Source organism: Miniopterus natalensis, chromosome 16, assembly GCF_054644295.1.
Source record: "Miniopterus natalensis isolate mMinNat1 chromosome 16, mMinNat1.hap1, whole genome shotgun sequence".
NCBI classification, from domain to species: Eukaryota; Metazoa; Chordata; class Mammalia; order Chiroptera; family Miniopteridae; genus Miniopterus; species Miniopterus natalensis.
In genome coordinates, this window is record NC_142096.1 from 7,674,864 (window position 1) to 7,695,123 (window position 20,260).

At 42.2% G+C, this 20,260-nt stretch overlaps 1 protein-coding gene across 14 annotated transcripts in view; it reads left to right on the top strand.

Annotated features, from left to right (window-relative positions):
• The first annotated feature begins 7,169 nt into the window (after positions 1-7,169).
• RIMS2 (regulating synaptic membrane exocytosis 2) overlaps positions 7,170-20,260 on the top strand; it is a 215,540-nt gene continuing 202,449 nt past the window's right edge. For all 14 annotated transcript variants that reach the window (XM_087825325.1, XM_087825324.1, XM_087825331.1 and 11 more), the window contains exon 1: positions 7,170-7,345. In XM_087825325.1, coding sequence (XP_087681451.1) covers positions 7,170-7,345 — 176 coding nt within the window. The remainder of the gene's footprint in view (positions 7,346-20,260) is intronic.

The following is a 20,260-nucleotide window of genomic DNA, read 5'->3' on the forward strand; positions in this document are numbered from 1 at the left end:
GACTATAAAAATCTGAGGTGCAAACTGGGATACTTTTGAGAGGGAAAGGAGCTGCAATTAATAATTATACCTGATCAACAGATTAAATGACTGTCCTTGGGCAAATGGGATAGTGTCAGGTAAACTGGAACATAATTAAACATCAGTTTCCACGTTATAATTGTTTTTTTTACATTTTAAGTATGGTAGTTATTAGGGAGCAAGTTTGGTTAAATATAACTATTTTGTGATAGCTATTATATGTCAGACACTAAAGTAAAAGTGTATTCAGATTAAGTCAGGGAAACAGAATATATACATATAATCACTTTAAACAATTGTGTATAGTGGCATGAATATTGGATAGGGAGGTGGGAGACATAGATTGGAAAATTTGCCTTGATATTCAATCTCTTCCTTTGTTCAAAATACCCTTCAGGCTGTTTTCTTACCTGAATAAAATGATACTAATTTTTCATAGGATGGTGTGAGAAGGCAGTAAAAAATGTGACAACAGTTAACAGAGTTATCCATCAGAAATGAACGCTTGATCAAGTGTTCAGTTTGCTGATTCCCTAGTTTAGTGAAAGGCAGTCAGAGTAGAAGTTAGAGACTTATTCTCTTTCTAAAAACTTTCATTAGGATGAATTTTTTACTACTTTCCATGGCCAATTTTGCCCCCATTCATACCCTCGTCTATATTATTTTGAAGTAAATCTCAGATATTACATAATTTCATCCATAGGTATTTCAGTATGTTACTAAGGATTCTTTGTTTTAACATCATTACGATATCATTATTAACCTAAGAAAACAGTAATTTCTAATTATCATCAAGTACTTAGTTACTGTCCAAATTTCTAGCTCTCTTATAAATGTTTTTTCCATTTTTTTCCTTTAACAATCAAGGTCCAAGTGAGGTCTATGAATCCTTGTATTTAGTTAATGTCTTTTAAGCTTCATTTAAAGTATAGATTCCCTATTTCATCTCTTATTTTTTCCTTGGAATATATTTGTTGAAAATAACCTAGGATTTGTCCCATAGAATGCTCTGTAGAGTATTCCATGGATGGCAGTCCTATGGTGCAGTTTGATGTGGCCTCTGTCCTCAGTATTGCCCGTAAATTGGTGGGTGGATCTAGATGCTCAAATAACTTTTATTTATTTATTTTTTTGGCAAGACAACTTCACAGGCTGTGTTTTGTTCTTCCATCAGGAAGCACATAATGCCTGGCTGATTATCTTTTATGATATTAGCACCTGTTGCTATTTAATTAATATTTATATCCATTTGTTCGAGGTTTTTAATTTATTTCTGATATCACAAAATTCACTTTTTGTTTTAAAATATTTTTATCGATTTTTAGAGAGAAAGGAGGGGAGAGGGAGAGAGAAAGAGAAGCATCGATGTGAGAGCAGATCATTGATTAGCTGCCTCCTGCACACCCCGGCCCCTGCCCCAACCAGGCATGTGCCCTGATCAGGAATTAACCAGCAACCTTTTGGTGCTGATGCCCAAACAACAAACAACTGAGCCACAGCGGCCAGAGCTTTTTTTTTTAACTTCTGCAGTGTTCAGAGTTGTAATTAAGATAAAGATGTAAATAAGAAAATTGTAACATTAGTTATGCTTATATGTCCCAACCTCTGATATTGACCAATTTCACTTTAAAGATGTGCTCATTGATTGCCAGGAGGGAACAAAAATAGAAATAACTTTATAACGCTATCAATGAAAGATGATTAGAATATGATTTTTCCAGATCCTTTTAATATAAAGGCCTCTATGTGTTTTATGACATGATAATTAAGAAATAACCTCCTATATTGCTAAATACACAAAAAGTAATTAATAAAGCTTATCTACATTAACATCCACTAAATTTTTCATTACGTCTTGGCTTCAAATCCCAATAATTAAACCATACTAATCTCTAGCTTATTTTCTAGGAACAAACAATGTATACTTTCTCCGATGCTGTGCTCTTTTGTTATCACTAATAAAATACTGTTATTTTAATTTAAAATGACAGTATAGTCCTATAACCATAGCTAAGCACTTGGAGTTACTTTTCCAATAACACTGATTAACTTTTGATGAATCAGTCATATTCTTCTATCCAGTTCCTGGTGAAGAAATAACATGTTATCATCTGACAACTGGCAAAGACTAACAGTCAGCTGTGGCCACTGCACTGGATGACTCACCCAGGGATCTAAACCATGACCTTGACCTCATTATCATGTTATAATCTACTGAGCAAAATAGCCAGTAAAATAAATTCTGAAGACAGGAAGTAAAAAATTCTGCTATTTGCGTCTTTAAGCCCAACCATGCACATCTGTGTCCTTTCAGGAACGCTATTAGCAGGTGTTTTGGATATGAATGAGGAACCAAAGGCAGGATGTTATCCTGAACATCAAAGCTGATCATGCCTGTTCTCTGGCTAAAAAAACCTCCACAGCCTGTCTAGTGACTAGAGGACAAGTTCAAATCTACCATAGCATGTAAGGTTGTAACATAATCTTGCCACAACCTATTTTTCCAGCTTTCTCTCTTGCTACAACTCCCTGCCTCCCTCTCTATACACTCCAATAACAGTAATTTTTATCATTATTTTATGACTGCTCATGTAATTGTGCAGCATATATTTATTGAGTCCCTATAATATATGACAGTTTGATAGGCCCTGGGGAAACTGGAGTAAAAGGCATATTCCTTGCCCTGCCCTTACAGAATTCATGGTCTAGCTGAGGGGACAGACAGGGAAATAAATGGCTACGACACCAAGTGACAAGTGCTATCTGAGAGCAATGTATGTACAGTGCCTGGGGCAAACAGACAGGAGAGGGAGGGAGGGAGGAGCATATGGTGAAGACAAATAAGTAAACTGACTGAGTTATGTGACAGTAGAAAAGGTGATTTAAACAGGGAATATAGCCCTAGCCAGTTTTGTTCAGTGGTTAGAGCATCGGCCTGTGGACTGAAGGGTCCTGGGTTTGATTCCAGCCAAGGGCACGTACCTCGGCTGCAAGATCCATCCCTGGCCCCAGTTGGGGTGTGTGTGGGAAGCAACCAATTGTTGTGGCTCTCTCACATCAATGTTTCTATCTCTCTCTCTCTTTCCCTCCCTTCCACTCTTTCTGAAAAGCAATGGAAAAAATATGCTCAGTGAGGGTAAAAAAATAAATAAATTTGGCCTACTACTTTGAAAAGTAGCCCATTTAAAATTCTATGTGATACTTTTTTGTTTTTTTAAATCCTCACCTGAGGATATGGTTATTGATTTTAGAGAGAAGAATGGAGAGAAACATTGATTGGTTGCCTCTCGCATGTGCCCCAACCAGGGAACAAAACACGCAACCCTGGCATGTCCTCTGAGAGGGAACTGAACCCACGACCTTTCAGGGTAGGGACGACACTCCAACTCCAGCCGACCCACACTGGTCAGGGCTCTATGTGATATTCTATCTATATGATATGCAAGTTTTTATTTTGAAAAGGTGTATGAATCAGGGTAGAAGATGATTTTAAGATATATTCACTCCTAAGGATTCCCTTTCATAGGAAAGACACAAATAGTTGTAGTAAAGAAACGTAAAAAGGAAACAGTTACAGTAGGTTACTCACTTCTGCTTCAATCCTATAAGAAGTTGGTGCCCCAGTAATACCCACTCATGCACATGATATTTCATATGCTGGCACTTTCTCCAGGCAGGTGAAAGCCAGTGGGGGTGCAGGTAGACACAGCTGCAGGCGCACAGCATGTTATGTCCAAAATTGTCCAATTTGCACAACCATTTTTAAGCTCAGATTTTATGTACTCAAAATAACTATACTATTTTAACCTTAGAGTTTCAGCCTCTGAGTAGGATGTGTATTCTGGCTTCTGTTTCTGCTTGGGTTGATAGCTGGCTGGGGAATGGAGGTGGTGTTACTCCTTTAAGTCTGGCTCAGAAATAGTTGAATAAGATAGAATATTCCACCCATCCTTTAAATTTTTTTTAGTTCTGCTCTCCTCCCTTTTAAAGGGGCTCTGAGATATTTTCGTGGCACAAAGGGTTTCCTAGGCTCGTCATAGGTATGTGTGCTTATTGGTACTTGCCATTGCATATGAGTGGAAAGGGAAGTGTGACTGTTAGAAAACTCGACATTTCGATTTTAGGTTAAAAAAAAGTTCAGCCTCCTAGAAGTGTTCTTTGTGCTTGTTTTCCACTTCCCAGTTTCTACTGCATTATCTATTTTGCAATGCACACAGTGTAGTTCTCAACTTTCACTATATGTTAGTCACTTGGAAAATTTTAAAACTATACCCATGACAAGGGTCCTAACCCCAGATATTTGATGATACTTTTATTTATTTTAAAAATATCTTTATTGATTTCAGAGAGAGGAAAGGAGAGGGAGAGAGATAGAAACATCAATGATGAGAGAGTAACTGATCGGCTGCCTCCTGCGTGCCCCCGACTGGGGATAGAGCCCGCAACCTGGGTGCCCCGAACTTCAGGAATTGAACCCTGATAGCCTGGATCCTAGGTCGAGGCTCAACCCCGCTGAGCCTCGCCCAGCCAGACTGATGGTACTTTTAAAAAGTGACCCAGGTAATTTTAATGTGCAGCCAGGGCTGAAAACCACTGTGGTTTCAAACTGGAGTAAAAATATCTGGGTTCCAGTTGCAGTGCTGCCATTTACTAGCTGGTTTATCTTAGTACCCAATTTACCATGAGGCTGGATCAGAGATTTATAAAAGTTCTCTAACTCTGCCCTGGCAGGTGTGGCTCAGGTAGCTGAGCATCCTCCCAGGCACCAAAAGGTGGCCAGCTTGATTCTGGGTCAGGGCACTGCCCAGGTTGCTGCTCGATCCCGGCAGGGGGTGTGCAGGAGGCAGCCCAATGACGTCCCTCTCTCTCTCAAATCAATAAAAACGTATTTTAAAAAAATTCTCTAACTCTAAAACAAAATTAAATAAATCGAGATTCCACACTATCATCTAGTTTCCTCAGCTCCAAAGAGACGAAAACTGAACTATGTGGAGTATGAGAGTTCGGTTTGAATCAGAGGAGTAGTAATACAATAAAATAAGCATTAAACGTCCCCCTCTTGCCTCCTCCCAAACACAAGGCAAGGGAGAAAAAACACAGAAGTTTAAGCTCAGCAATCACAAGAGACTTCTCGGGCTGCTTCGTCCCCTGCTCTCAAGCTGGGAGCTAGTCGGATGGCACCTGGGGAGCAGCGGGCGGAGGGACAGAGCTGACCGCACACCAAGAGGGTAACTATAATGTAAACCCGAAGGCCTCACGTTGCCCCTCGGGCCGCGGGCGGGCCTGGCTCTGAACGCGAGCAGGGGGTGCACAGACGCGTCCCCTCCCGCCACCCGCAGACGAGGCGGCCCCCGCCCCGCCCCGCCCCGCCCCGCCCGAGGGCAGCCCCGCGGCTCCCCGAGCGGCGGCCCCAGGGTCCCCGACCTCCTTCCCCGAGCCCATCTCGGCGCTTCGAGAACCAGGCTCCGACTCTAAGCGGCCCCCCAGCTTCTTTGCCTCTTCCCTCCAGACTAGGCTCGCCCCAAAGGCTCAGGAGGCCGAAGCCCTTGGCCCAGGCGCCGGCTCGGGGTGACCCCAGCCCTCGCGCCCCCCAGCCTGCCGTCTCCTCGCCCTCGCACCTCGCCGGGCAAACGCTGGGTCCCCCGCTCCCAGGTCTTCCCCTCAGGACCCTCCCGGGGGTTTTTGTTTTCGTTTTTGCCGCCAGCCCCCTTTTCCAGAACTTCCTCATCCTTGCCCCCCCCCCGGGGGGGCCTGGACATCACCTGCGCTCGTACCTCCGGCCCCCCCACACGAGTAACCCCTTGCACCTCCCGGCCAGACATCCCCGGGGCCCCCCAAGGCCTACGTTCCCTCCTTCCGGGACCCCGCCAGGACTCCCCGGACCCCTCCACCGGCCCACACGCCCGGGCGCGCTCCTCCTCCACTTTCCCAAACTGTGGGCGCCCTTACTCCCCGTCACACCCCATCTCCCGACCTGAGATTCCCCCCACTCCAGTCGCCAGGCTCCCACTCCTTTACCTCGGGGCTGGACCCGTTGGGGCCCCTCGCACCGAGCTCGCACCCCCCCACACGCCCCCTCGCACGCCCACATTCCCCACCCCCGCCCTTGGCCCCACCCCCTTTCCTCCGAGCTGCCGCCGGCCCGGCCCCAGGCCGCGGATCGCCCTCGGGAGGGGCGGCCGCCTCCCGCGGGGCGCCGGTGGAGCCGGGGCCTGGGCTGCCGGGAGGTGACGCGAACCCCGCGGGAGGAGCCCGAGAGGCGGAGGGGAGGAGGAGGCGCGGGCGGCGGCCTCGAGCGGCGGCGGCGGCGTAGGGAGCGAGCGGGCCCGGCGCCGGCTCCGGCTCCACGGACCTCAGGGGCGCGGCGGCTGGGGGCCCTGGACCCGCGCGTGATGAGGGAGGACAGGCGCCGGACCCCGCGAAGCGTCGGAGCTCGCTGGGAGCCGGGCGCCGGCAGCCGAGGGGCCCCGGCCCCGGGACTCTCCGGCGCTAGCCCGTGTCATCCCTTCTCTTTCGCTTCTGCGCTCTAGCGCGAGGGCTCTCCGGCGCGGTCCCCGGCCCCGCGGCGCCCGGGAGCCCTGGGGCGCGTCGGCCGGCAGGACGCGGAGCCGCCCCCCGGGAAATCAGCCCAGCCTCCCCCTCTCCGGCTCGCGGGACGCTCGCAGCGAGTTGCCGGGACTCCCCCGGGCGGCCGGCTCGCAGCCGCCCCTTTTCCCTCCGAGGTGGCGCGAGCGGCCTCGCCCCCGCCGCGGCCGGTCACACTCGCGCCCGCTCCCGCCAGTCACCCCACCCTCAGCCGTCCCCGCCACCTTACTCCACCGCCCTCCCCGCCGCTCCGCGCGCGCCGCGTTCCGGCCCGGCCTCCCGCTCCTCTCACCCGAGCCTCTCACCCGCCAGCCCTTCGCCCCCGGAGGCTGAGGAACATTTCCCGGAGCGCGCTCCTCAGCCCGCCCTCCCCCGGCGCTCGCCCTCCCCCTCCCCCCGCGCTTGCTTTCTTGGGGGAGGGGGCCTGTCGCCTCGGATTGAAGGCCATTGATTTGTATGTATTTGTCCCGGCGCCGGAGGCTGCCCCAGCCGCCCGCGCGGGTGCCGCCGCCGCCAGTGGAGTCGCCTCCCTGCTTCCCTAGGGTGGTTGGGCTCCACCAAACATGTCGGCTCCGGTCGGGCCGCGGGGCCGCCCGGCTCCCACCCCGGCGGCCTCTCAGCCGCCGCTGCAGCCCGAGATGCCCGACCTCAGCCACCTCACGGAGGAGGAGAGGAAAATCATCCTGGCCGTCATGGATCGGCAGAAGAAAGAAGAGGAGAAGGAGCAGTCGGTGCTCAAGTAAGGACCCAGCTCCATCTTCCCGCCTCCCTCCCTGCCCTCCGCCCCCTCGGCGGCTGCCCTGCGGCCGCCTGCGCGCCCGGGATCGCCGCCCTCCCTCCCGCCGGCGGCGGCGGCGCCTGGGCCACGAGGGCTGCGGCCGGCCGGGGCTGCTTTCTGGGTGTCAGCGCGGGGGTGCGTGTCGGGGACGGAGGGCGCCGAGGCCGGCCGGGGCGAGGGTGGCGAGCCTTGGGACGTCGTCATTCTCCCCGAGCGTCCTTCGTGATTTCCCCGCGGGCAACTTCGGCTCCGGGGCCCAGCCCGGGTAGCGGCCGAACCCCCGCTCCGCGCGCCTTCCAGTCCGCCGCGCCGCCGCCCCCGCGCGGAGGCAGTGACTGGGGCGATGGATCCAATATGGCCGTGCACAGGTGCTCCCGGCCCAGACCCCGGCGGAGGCGCGCGGGCCGGGGACGCGGGCGCCGCGTGGGCCCCCTGCCCCGCGCTTCCGCAGGGCGGCTCTGCCCGCAGCGCCGAGCCGAGCCGAGCTGCCCACGGCCGCGGCGGGCGGCGGGGCGGCGAGGGGCCCGTGCCGGGTGGTGTCTCCGGTGGGTGCGCGGCCGCCGCCATCTTCCAGCCCCTCCCCCCGGCGGGCTCGAACGCCCTGCGCCCCGCCGCTCTTCCTGTTCGCGGCGAGTCAATCTGTGTGACCCCGCGGAGACTCCCGTCCCCACCATGGCCGCCGCTGGGGACGCTTCCTACCTGGGGAAGTTCTGTCAGCGGCGCTCACGGTCTGGGCTGCGGGGACGTGGCCGCGGGTGGGAGTGAAGGCGGCGCCGGACGCGGGCTCGGCGGCGGTGCAACTTCAGCACCGGGAGCTGTCCGGCCGCGGCTCGGGCGCTGTCCCGTCGGTCCGCCGGGCGCCCGCTTCTGCAGGGCCGCTTCTCCGTGTCTCACGGGGATGTGCTCGGTTTCTCGGCCACTGTGAGGAAGGGATTGTGCAGAAGACGTGTAGCCTCCTTTTGTTTTCCCAACTCAACTTTTTTCTTTTCACTTGAATCTTCACTAAAAGATGACCGTGTACAGTTTATGTGCCAAAGTGGGGCGGCTCTTTTGTGTGTTGTCAAATATGCTTTTCCATATTCTCCACCGAAATACACAATTGAGAGTGCAGAGTTTCTACACTAACCTCTCGTCATGTAAATTTAAAAAACAGGTTGTTGAATTCAGCAGTCTTTAATATACTTATCAAGAAATCTCTGTACATACATTTCCATAATTTAATGAAAAATATTACTTTAAATAATTTATGATAAATGTATAAAGTAGCTGTTACATATTTGAGAAGAATGCTATTTACCAAAAAATATTGAAGGACTAAGAGAGCAGATGTATTTCTGACATTAACTGGAATAAAGAAGAATTGCTTCTTCAAAGATAATTTCTGGGTGTAAATACTTTTGGCGACTTGTGATTTTATTAGTAGGCTTGGAAGTGAAAAAAGGTTAAGAGATTTAAGTAGCTTACTTCAACTAGTAGAAGAATAAAGCATTATTTATAAAAGCTTTTTGAGTGTACACCTAACTTCACTTTACTATATATGCTGACAATACCAAGCTTTTGATGACTTAGAGTTTGACAATTAGATGTATTAATCTATATTTTTACTATATTGCTATAAAATTAGTGTTGCCAAAATGATGCTCGAATAAAACATAGTTTTATTTCTGTGACCTACATATTTAAATTAGAATGTATTTATTTCTTTATAGTATGCTAATAATAGCATTAATTGGCAAATTCACTATAGTTTCAAATCTATTTATTGTTTTAATATATAGAAATTTAAATGAACTTTTGAGTACGGTATTAAGAATTACTCAAAATGGACAATATGTTATTCTAGAAAAATGTTTCGAAAGGGTCGGCTCTTCAGGTAAGCTCACATGAATACATTACACTTCTACGTAAACCTACATGTTGTGCAAGTACATGTATTTCATACCTTTTCATTTTAGGGAGAAGCAAACATTATCTATACATGTATTCAGTCTGTGAATTTACATTGATGAAAATATATTCATATTTATTTTAAATATATATTTACATTTCTACTTAACGTAGTCTTGGAAGAAGAGGCCATAGCTTAAAATGGCCCACATTGTTTCAGAATTATTTTTGTTTTCACTTTATCAGTAGGTTATTTGGAGGTTAGGACATAATATATTTGAAAATTTAATTGTAAATGTTCTTTAAAAGTGCTTTTGTCTTTTTTTTAAATATGTTTTTATTGATTTCAGACTGAGGAAGGGAGAGAGAGAGAGAAACATCAATGATGAGAGAGCCATTGATCAGCTGCCTTTTGCACACCCACCACTGGGGTGGAGCTTGGAACCTGGGCATGTGCCCTGACTGGGAGTTGAACTGTGACCGCCTGGTTCATAGGTCGATGCCCAACCACTGAGCCACACCAGCCGGGCTGCTTTTGTCTGTAATAAAATAATAGTAGGCAAGGAAAATGAAGAAAAGAATAGACTTTATAATAGAATTATAATAACAAGAGACAAATCATTTTCAAGAATTTGACAATTTATTAAGTATATATTATCAGTATTGGTTATTAAATTTCACATGCTATATATATAAGAAGAAATACTAGTATTCTTCAGTGGTTACTATTTTCCATTAACTTTTAAGGGACAAATATCTGGTTATGACTATATTATCCTTTGTTTCTCTTTAGTGATACCCATTTAATTTCATGTTAACATCTATTCTGAAAGAAGGTCAAAGACAGAAATGAACTGAAATTCAAATTCATATCTGCTGTCTTTTAACAACTATGTTAGAAAAAAAGTTTGAGCTCGGCCGGGTGTGGCTCAGTAGTTGAGTGTTGACCTAGGATCCAGGCGATCGGGGTTCGATTCCCGGTCAGGGCACATGCCCGGGTTGCGGGCTCCGTCCCCAGTTGGGGGCATGCAGGAGGCAGCTGATCAATGACTCTTTCATCATTGATGTTTCTATCTCTCTCTCCCTCTCCCTCTCTGAAATCAATAAAGATATATTTAAAAAAAAAAAAGAAAAAAAAAAAGAAAAAGTTCGATGTATGAAAAATTGGAACTACTGGATGAAAATATTTTTGCATGATCTATGAGTTTCAATATTATCTTAAGTATTCATACAAAATAGGGTGTGCATTACAAGATGATATATGGGCATACAGGAAAAAATATTAAAACTTATTTTATATTTCTATTTTTATTTTAAAAAAGAAATTAAGCTTTACTAATGCTTACTATATAGATTGACAATATTAAGATGCATATAATTTACATATAAATATTTATATATTAAGAGATTCATGCCTGAGATATTTTTAATAAGAGAGGTGAGCGATAAAACAGATTGAGAACACTACGGTAATCTCTTGCCTTGGGAGCCAGAACAATTACCACTCTTTATATTTAATTGTTAGCAGTGTCTTCTGAGCCTCGCTGAACATCCACATACCCAGGAAGTCTTCTATCACCATCAGATAATACCATTTTACATGTGAGTGAGATACTAGAATTTTGGAAGCATCTTTATATATCTACAGATCCCTAAATGGATCAATAATTACTTTTTTTTATCCTTACTTGAATTCCATTAACATTTTTAGTTTGGATAACTCAATCTACCAGTAAATTCTATAATGTCCTTTTACTGATTAATGTTTTTAAGCATTGTCTTTCAAGACTATAAACTTCTTGAGGGCAAGAATAAACTTCTTGGAGTTTGTGTTTTGCAGCATCCTTAATATCTGTGCGTAGTAGGTACCTAATAAGTAATGTTGATTTGACTTGTGGTAATGTTAATGTGGTAGTTTACCAATTTTGTTGGGAAAATGGGGAATTATTATTATTTTTTTTTTAAAGAAAAGCATACACCCATTGAAATCAATAGAAAAGTATTCATTCAGTAACTATTTATTGAATTTCTGCTATGTGCATATCATAGTCTTTCAGATGAGGTGTTTTTGTGACGAGATAGGAATTATGTTTCTTGATGTGTAAATTATCTTTTTGATATCAGTTTAGATTTTCTATTAATGTAAAAGGGATAATTTGCTCCCCAAATAAAGGAAGATAATAAGTAAAAATTTCCCTTATAGATCAAGGTAATAATTTAGCTTATATTTAAAACAAGTGAGCAGTTCTACATTTTTTAGTAATTCAATTTTAAAAGTATACTTTCCAAAGTCAATTTGTAAACTTCCTTATTTAATAGGTAATATATATAAATAGCACAAAATTCCTTACAAAATTTCTAACTATTTCCCCTAGCCAGAGGCAACTACTGTTGCTAGTTTATGATATAGTTTGCCAGAAAATTCTATGTAGAAGAGTAGGTACCTGTATATATAAAATATTTTGTGTTTGTATGTGTGTGTGTGGGTGCACGCGCATGTACGGATATATGTGTATAAAAATAAAAAGGACAAATGTGTCCTGAAAATTAACTTTTTAGGAGACAATTTCCACACCCATTAATATATAGGTGCCTCATTCATTTTAATGGCTGCATAATATCTCAGTTTATGAATGTTCTGTAATTTCTTTAGCTAGTACCATTTTTGGGTAAGTTGATTTTAATTATTTTGCCATTAGGAAAAACGTTGTTAAGTACCTTTGTACATATATCATTTTCCAACATGTGTGAATATATCACTGGGATAGATTTTTAGAAATGGAATTATTGGTCAAACAGTCAGTATGTTTTAAATTTTAATAAATATTGCCAAATTTACTTTCATAGACAAAGTATACATAAGTGACATATACTAGGGAGACTTTCCCACATCATTGCTAACTCAGAGTGTGATAATCTTTGCCAGTATTTTGGTGAAAAATATGCCATTGTAGATTTAATTGCAGTTTTCTTATTATCAGTGAGGTTGAGAGCCTTTTACATTTGTGTAGAGTCTTTTGTATCTTTTTTTCTGTTGGTCATTTTTAGTGATCTGTAGAAGCTCTTTATGTGTCTTTTGTTTTGTGACCTTGTTTGTGCCTTTTTTTTTATTGGTCAGGATTTTTAGAAAATGTATTTGAATTTATTACTTTTTGTTTTATGGCTTAGGGTTGGTGGTATACTTAGAATGATCTTCCTTATTCTAATATTAAAAGAAAAAAACTACCATATTTTCTTATTTAGCTAAATGAAAATTTAAGAATGTGGCATGTCAGATAAATGATGCAATTTAATCATGCAGACTTTTAAATAAAAATTATACATATAAGTAACCATGACCATTGCTATTGCCAAAAATTGAAAATCTATAGTTTTTAAGGATTCAAAATGCATTCTAAAACTTTAATTGACATTTTATGAGAAAGTATCTAATAAATTCTTTATATATATTTTAAAGTAACTAGGACAATTAATACCTTCTTGTTGACAATACATATTGATAAAGAACGGATTAACCTGTGTGATGAAGAGGGAGGTAATTGAATCATGGATGATGGACTAGATGGACTTTGACCCCAAACTTTACTAATTAATACCTGTATGGTCTAGCTTATGTTATTAAACCCTCTGAGCCCATGTTTCCTCCTCTATATTATTTGAGTAATACTAAAACTCCTGTCTCCATCCCCCCAAACTTTACCTTTGATTTGTAAAAGAGAGTCAGTGCATAGTCAAGAAACTCGCTTGAAGAGGTTCAGAAGGTTTGGAGCATAGAGTTTAAATGGAAATGAGTCAGTAGAAGAGACTGGAGAGATGGCAAGGGTCAGAGCTTAAAAGACTTTAAGCATAGAGAATATTGACATAATGGGCAGTGCCACTCTTCTGGTATGTTAACCGGAACAGGATAACATGGTAACAAAATCGAGCCAAAGAAATGAACCAGAAAGTATGTGTAATCAACTGTTTCATTTGAGGTAAATCTATGGCTAAGATTACCTTAAATCAAAGAGCCTTTGCTTTACCTGTATCTCATGTTTAATTTCTCAAAAGATTGCCCCCTTACTTTCTAGTAATGTTCTTACAGTAAATTCCAGTCTATTTTTGTTGATATAATAATGAGGCCCCCAGAGACAGTCTTGTTGTGGTACCATAAGTTGTCTTAGCTAAGATCTGAGAAGGAATATGTGGAACTAGAAAAAGGCAGCAGTTCAGGAGTTTGAGACTAGTCTTCATTTTTTATCTTATGACTGTTCCGCATAGGCTTTTCTTTGAATTTCAATATATGTCTGGATTTGAAGGAAGGAACTCACATTTGTTCATTGTTTACCAAGTGCTAAGATCTAGGTCACAAAGCTCGTAAGTACCAGAATACAGATCTGTAACTAGATCTTTCTAACTCCAAAACCCATTTTCTTTCCATCATATCTTCTGGAAAAGAGTTAAGAGCCTAGTGCGCTTAAGGGCTTGGACTCAATCAGACAAGCTTGGGTTTGAATCCCGGCTCTGTTACTTGGTAACTGTGTACCTCAGTATGTTCATTGGTAAAATGGGGATAATAACACCTACTTCAGAAACTGTTATGAGGATTAACTGAGTTTGCAGTTGTAAACCCTTTAGAATTCCTAGTTCATAATAAATACCATATAAATGTTTGTTAAATAAATAAATTAGCTAGAAGAGGAAAGTATTAATAGCTATAGAGAAGATCAATCTAGTTTATCATCAATAAATACTTTTATGAACCCCCAATTTTTAAATACCTGTTGAAAGGACATTGTTACTTTCTTTAATAAAGACTTTGATCTTTCAAGGTTATAAGTAGTATTTCTTGTATTAGTTTTCTACTACTAACAAACTTAGTGGCTTAAACCAACACAAATTTATTATCTTACAGCTCTGTAGGTCAGAATCTGACACGAGTCTTGCTGGACTAAAATCAAAGGACTTGGCTGCGTTTCTTTCTGGAAGCTAGAAGGGGAGGATGTCTCCTTGATCATTTAGGTTGCTGAGAGAATTCAGTTCCTTGAGGTTATATGATTAAGATCCCCATTTCCTTGTGTCTGTCAGCTGAATGCTTCTCTAACCTCCTAGAGGCCTGCCTCTCTCTAGTGCTTGCACGTAGCCTCCTGTATCAGTGGGGTGTTGAATCCTCTTGATGCCCTCTCTCTGGCCCTACTTCTGTGGGCATCTCTCTGCCCACAGCTGGAAAGATTTTCTTTTAAGGATTCATATGATAGATTGGGCCCACTAGATATCCCAGAGTAATCTTCTCTTAATCACATCTGTGAAACCCTTTTTCGCCATGTAAGGATACATATTTACACCTTCCCGGAATTAGAATGTGAACATCTTTGAGGGGGCCATTGCTCTTTGTACATTTCTATAGTGAGCGCCACTAGATAGAAGTTTGGATATATGTCTTTTACAAAGTAGACATTGTCCTCTTATTTAAAAAAAATGTATTTTGTATTCAGACACACAAATTCCAGAGTGAATATCTCTGCAGTAATGTTTTACAATGTACTTTTTCATGGGTTCATAATACTTTATTGCCCTCAAATTACTGCCAATCCTCTCTTTACTCTTTATTTATTTAACAATTTACTCCTGAACTAAAATGTTGTTCTAACTGGGGGTAGGTTTTGGGATCTGGGGGCCAGCAGTGTGAATTGTTCTGGGCCCTGGACATAAGTGCTCTTCCTAACTAGTCATTTTAGTTAATAATTGTATTTATTTTTATAGAGGGAGGAATAAATAATGTTGCCACATGAATAACATATGAAGAATTCTTGAAATCTTTCCAAATGCAGTATTTTCATTATCATTTAAAAAGACCCAGCATAAACTTTATATTGCAGTATGAATAAATAAAGATTTGGATTTAACCTTTTGACAAGATTATGGTTTCTCTTGGACTGTTTGGTTGAAGAGCCATTTCTTACCCTACAATAAGTGTGCCTGTTTTTCTTTCTTATGGTTATTAACCTAGAAGTCTGACTTAATGAAGAGGTATAGTATGTATATTATGACTTAAACTTTATGGCAGTATTTAAAATATAGTCAATTGTTTTAGGGATATAAAACATTAAAAGTAGCTATGAAATAAAGTTGAAAAAGAAAATAATCCAAGGTTGTCTTTCAGAACTACTAATATAAATTCATGTTGCACTACATAGTTTTATGTGATAGGATACACTAGGTATCAGTGCAGTCAGGAGACAGACTGAAATAGTCATTGAACAGGAAAATTTTAATATATATTAAAGATTATTAACCTATAGCACTGAGCAGCCACCTCTTTTAGGGCTGAGGCCGAGTACCCAAGCAAGGAACAAACCTGGAAGAGTCCCCGTCCCCCGTGGCTGGGGCTGAGATTCAGCCCTTGTGGGAGGGGGTGGTCATGGCTCGTTGCTGTCAGCATCTGGGGCAAACAAGCAGGAAATCATCTGCGGGGGTGTCCATGGGGCTTGCCGAGAAGCTGCCTGGAGTGCTCAGGAAGTTCACTGGGAAGCCACCCGCTGGGGTGTCAGTGAGACTTTTTAGGATACTGCCTGCTGGAGGGCTGCTGCAACTGAAAGATGCCTATGGGGTGCTGGTGAACCCTGCTAGGAGGTGAGGGCCACTGGGTGTCCTGTAAGCTCCTGGCAGCCACCTATCTCAGAACCAGAGTAGCCCCTTCTCCCTTTAATGCCCCGTCTCCCCCTACTGACAAAGCTTAACATTATGCCAACTGGTAAGGAGGAAATAGAACCCAGATCCAGCATCAGAGCAGGACAAAGAAGGGTGATTTGGAGCCAAGAGGCGATACATTTCCACATGTACTGCAGGCTGTGCTATCCCCAAATATCAGTAGCATGAGGCAACATAGGGTTATTTTTTCTTCATGCTCTATGCTTTCTCTGGGTCACTTGGGATCTCTACTCCACGCCACCCTCTTTCTGGAGCTCGGGCTGCTGGAGAAGCTAGCTGGAGCACGAGAGCAGATGAAAAGAGAGATTGGTAAATAGCAAGTTGTCTCTTAAAGTTCCCTACCAGAACTATATGAACAACTTCTCACGTTTCACCGGCCAAATCGAGTTACATGATTATGCCTACCTCAGGGTGGAGAGACCACGTATGGAGGGAGAGGCAGAGAGAATTAAAAATAATTAACACAAGATCGACAGGATTGGCTTTAGAAAATTTGGCAATCCCTAGGATAATTACTTAAAACTCTCCCTTTAAAGTTTTGTTTTGCCAGGCCGGGCGTGTCTCAGCGGTTGAGCAGCAACCTAGGATCCGGGAGATCACGGTTTGATTTCCGGTCAGGGCACAGGCCCCGGTTGCGGGCTTGATTCCCAGTAGGGGGCCTGCAGGAGGCGGCGATCAATGACTCTCTCATCATTGATGTTTCTGTCTCTCCCCCTCTCCCTTCCTCTCTCTGAAATCAAAAAAGATATGTTTTAGGAAAAAAAGTAGTTTTATTTGCTTTGCAGTTTTATGAATTTCAGTGAAAAACAGCATCAACATAAAAATGAGTGGTACTCTCAGCTTCTGGTCAGTGACCTCAAGCTGCACAGGCAAGTTGTTCATTTGTGTAAACTATGAATTGGAAAACAATTTTAAGCAGTGGGAAAACAGTTTTTTGAGGGTGAGAGATAAATAGGCTTTATTTTATAATTTTGCATTAAAAATTTTTATGTTAACTTATATTTACGTGATACATGAAGTATGGAATGTCCCTTTATGCAGAAAAAGTTTTTTCATTCATGGTCAGTCTTGGATAGGGGGTAAAAAACATATATAACTCTTAGCAGGGTCTGGACAGCAGCCCCTAATCAAACACAATTATGTATCTCCATTCAAAGACAAGAATATTTACAAGTGGGTTAAATAAAGACTATGTACAGCCTCATGCTAATTTATATCAGGAATTTAGGACAGAATTCCAAGCAATTTTGTTTTCAGAGCTTTTTAGATTTTAGAATTGTGGGTAAGGAATTATGGTTCTGTGGAATCTTTATCATACAGTTAAAGTTACACACGGTAAATGAAAGTGCCTGTGAGCTATAAATTGCTGTAACATGTTAATTATCATAATCACAATGGCTGTTGATGATATCATTATCACCAGCCATTTAAAATAATATTTAAAGGAAAGAATTGAAAGTTAGATTTTTGCTGCTGTTGGCCCACTTAAATAGATCAGTGTTGGGGTCTTGATCTCAGGTCATTTGAACTTTTATTTAAAATGATTTAAATGGTACTGTAGATTCACTGATGTGCATCGACAACTTTACTGAGTAATCTTCTTCATTAGGGTTGTCTCTGTACCCTCCCAAATGCTATGTAATACTAATGTCCTCTCAAATTCTAATAATATTGTTGAAAGTGCCACCCAGCCTCGTTTCTCTTTGTTTTTTCTCCTTTGGCTTATTGATTTACAGTACAGTATTGGCAGGCTCTGTGCCGACTGGTGGATAGCCAGCCCTGCGCTGTGCTTGGTTGGTTTGTCACTCGCAGACACTCTAAAGAGTAAAACCCTCTGCTCTGTGGTAAGGTGCTGGCTTTGCTCATTTGGCCCATTGCTTTGTGATCATGTTCATGCAGATAAGACATGCAGTTTGAGGAAGAGAAGGATTATCAGGGTACAGAAATCCAAATTGAGATCCTTATACTTTTTAACTAGTGATTTAAACTTTCACTTCGATAAAGTTTTGAAAAATTCACGGTTGCACTCATGCATGATCAAAACTTTTTTTAAAGTCTGTGGTCCTCTTTGCTAAATTTATTTATGTTAAATTAGTTTTTATTTTTAAATTAAAATAATTCACTATGAAATTCTGTCACGAATGAGTGTCTTGCTAGTTGTTAGCATCAAAAACCAATAAGAAAGAAAGAATGAAAGAAAGGAAGAAGGAAAGTAGGAAGGACAAACAATAAAAAATTAACAAAATAATTTATGTTCTAATAGGGACATCTAATATGAGATGCTGATGCTGAGAAGATAGCAATTATACATACTTTATATGTTAGAAAAATGTGAAAGGAAAGGCAAATTAAATTAAAATAAATATTTAACATATGTCTATAAAGCAAAGAACATCACTGATAATAACCCCATTGTGGCAAAAGTAATAATTACACTAGACTACCTGATATGATCCATTGGGAGTTGCTACGTGGTGCTGGTTTTACGAAGCCATGTATACTCTGTACTGTCTAAAACAACTTAGAAAAATAGGTGTCCTCTTGTACATGCTTAAGTTTGCATGTAAAATTTTCCAGTATGGCATACAGTATAGTAAAGATAATGATTGTTTTTGGTTTAGGTATTGAATCATTCTTTTAAGTAACTGTTTTGAGTGTCTCTGCTCCATACTAACCACTGTACTCATTTAGGAAATAAGAGGAATAGGGCGTAGTCTCTACCCTTGAGGTACTCAATCTAGTGGGACGAGTCATGGAAATAAATAATTAAATCCATGACAAATGCTTTATAATTGCTATATACCAGTTGTTGAGCTGAAAAGAGAAAGAGTTGGTATATGAATATGGAGGACATAGGGGAAGGCTTTATAACCAAAGATGCCATTCAGACTGGCTTTGTAGGAAAATTGTAATTCGATATGTAGAGGAGAAGGGCCTTCTGGGGAAATGGCCAGTACTCCAACATTGCTAGATGCATGGAAGATGGGAGGAAGGAGTGGAGCGGTGGGAGGTAGTTGGTGAGGGTCAGTTGTAAAGGGCCTTGTATGCAGGACTGGTACTTAACTGATATGCACCAGTACATCATTATTAAAATACAGAGTGGGCAAAAGTAGGTTTATAGTTGTGAGTACACGAGACATAGTTTATTCTTGTATTATTATTTATTAATTATTGTATTATTTTCCATACGAACAACTATAAATCTACTTTTGCCTCACCTTGTATATTGAATAACTTTCATGTGGGTTGGTAAATTTGTTGAGAGAATAGGTTACCTAATGATGCTATCCAGTGCAATCTGTAAGGAGGATTATGGGTCCTAGTAACCTTACTGGTATGGATTAATGTGGTCCTTGGGAGGCATGTGGTGGCTGGAGTGTCAGTGTTTGCCTGATAGTTTTTATGGCACCATTTTTTGAGAGGTGTCCTGAGGCACAAGGGTTTCATGCCCTGTGGGAAACACTGTCATCCGTACATATGCTTGTGTGACAATGACATACAGGCAGCATGCCCAGCTGCTTTATAGCTGCAACAAAGTGCTGCTGGGTACCAGGGACCAATGACTGTCACTTTATTGAGGAAGATGTTGGGAAAAGCTTGGTATAGTTCTAAATACCAAATCATGGTCCCATTAAAAAGATTAAATCAACACTTTCTAAAACTCAAGAAATGATTTTGAAAATATTAAAATGACTATATGAGTAACTTATTCTGCAACTCTTATTACACAATAAGCAGATATCTATGTCTACATCTATAGTTTATTTCAAAATTTTTATTTAATGTTATGTAATTATTTGTATATTAATTTTACATGATTGTATCAGTTGTTAAATATTTAGAATCACCTATGCTTGTATGCCATGTTAAAAAATTTGAATTTATCTCATTGGCGTATTTGATTAGAATGAAAGGTTTTGAAATAAGAATATGATAGGGTCTGCTACGTCAATAAATTCTTTTGATTTAGTCAAAAAGTCTAACTAGTGTAAGAATTGTCACCAGTGTATTTCTACTGATGCTGTCATTCTGGGATCTTATGTCTCTATACTGGATTTTCCTTGTATTGCTGCAGAGTACCATCTTAAAAATCAAATTTAAACCATTCATCCCTAGTTTAAAGGCCTCTTTAAGCTTCCTATTGCTTTGGATACAATTCTAAGTACTCATTTTTTTTTACAAGGTCCTTCACAGTTTTTTCCCAACCTATCTTTCCAGCTTCATCTTCCACCTCTTTCATAAATCTTTTCCTTAAGCTATAATAAGATTTTCACTGTTTCTGGAGCACTGAAGTAGGGA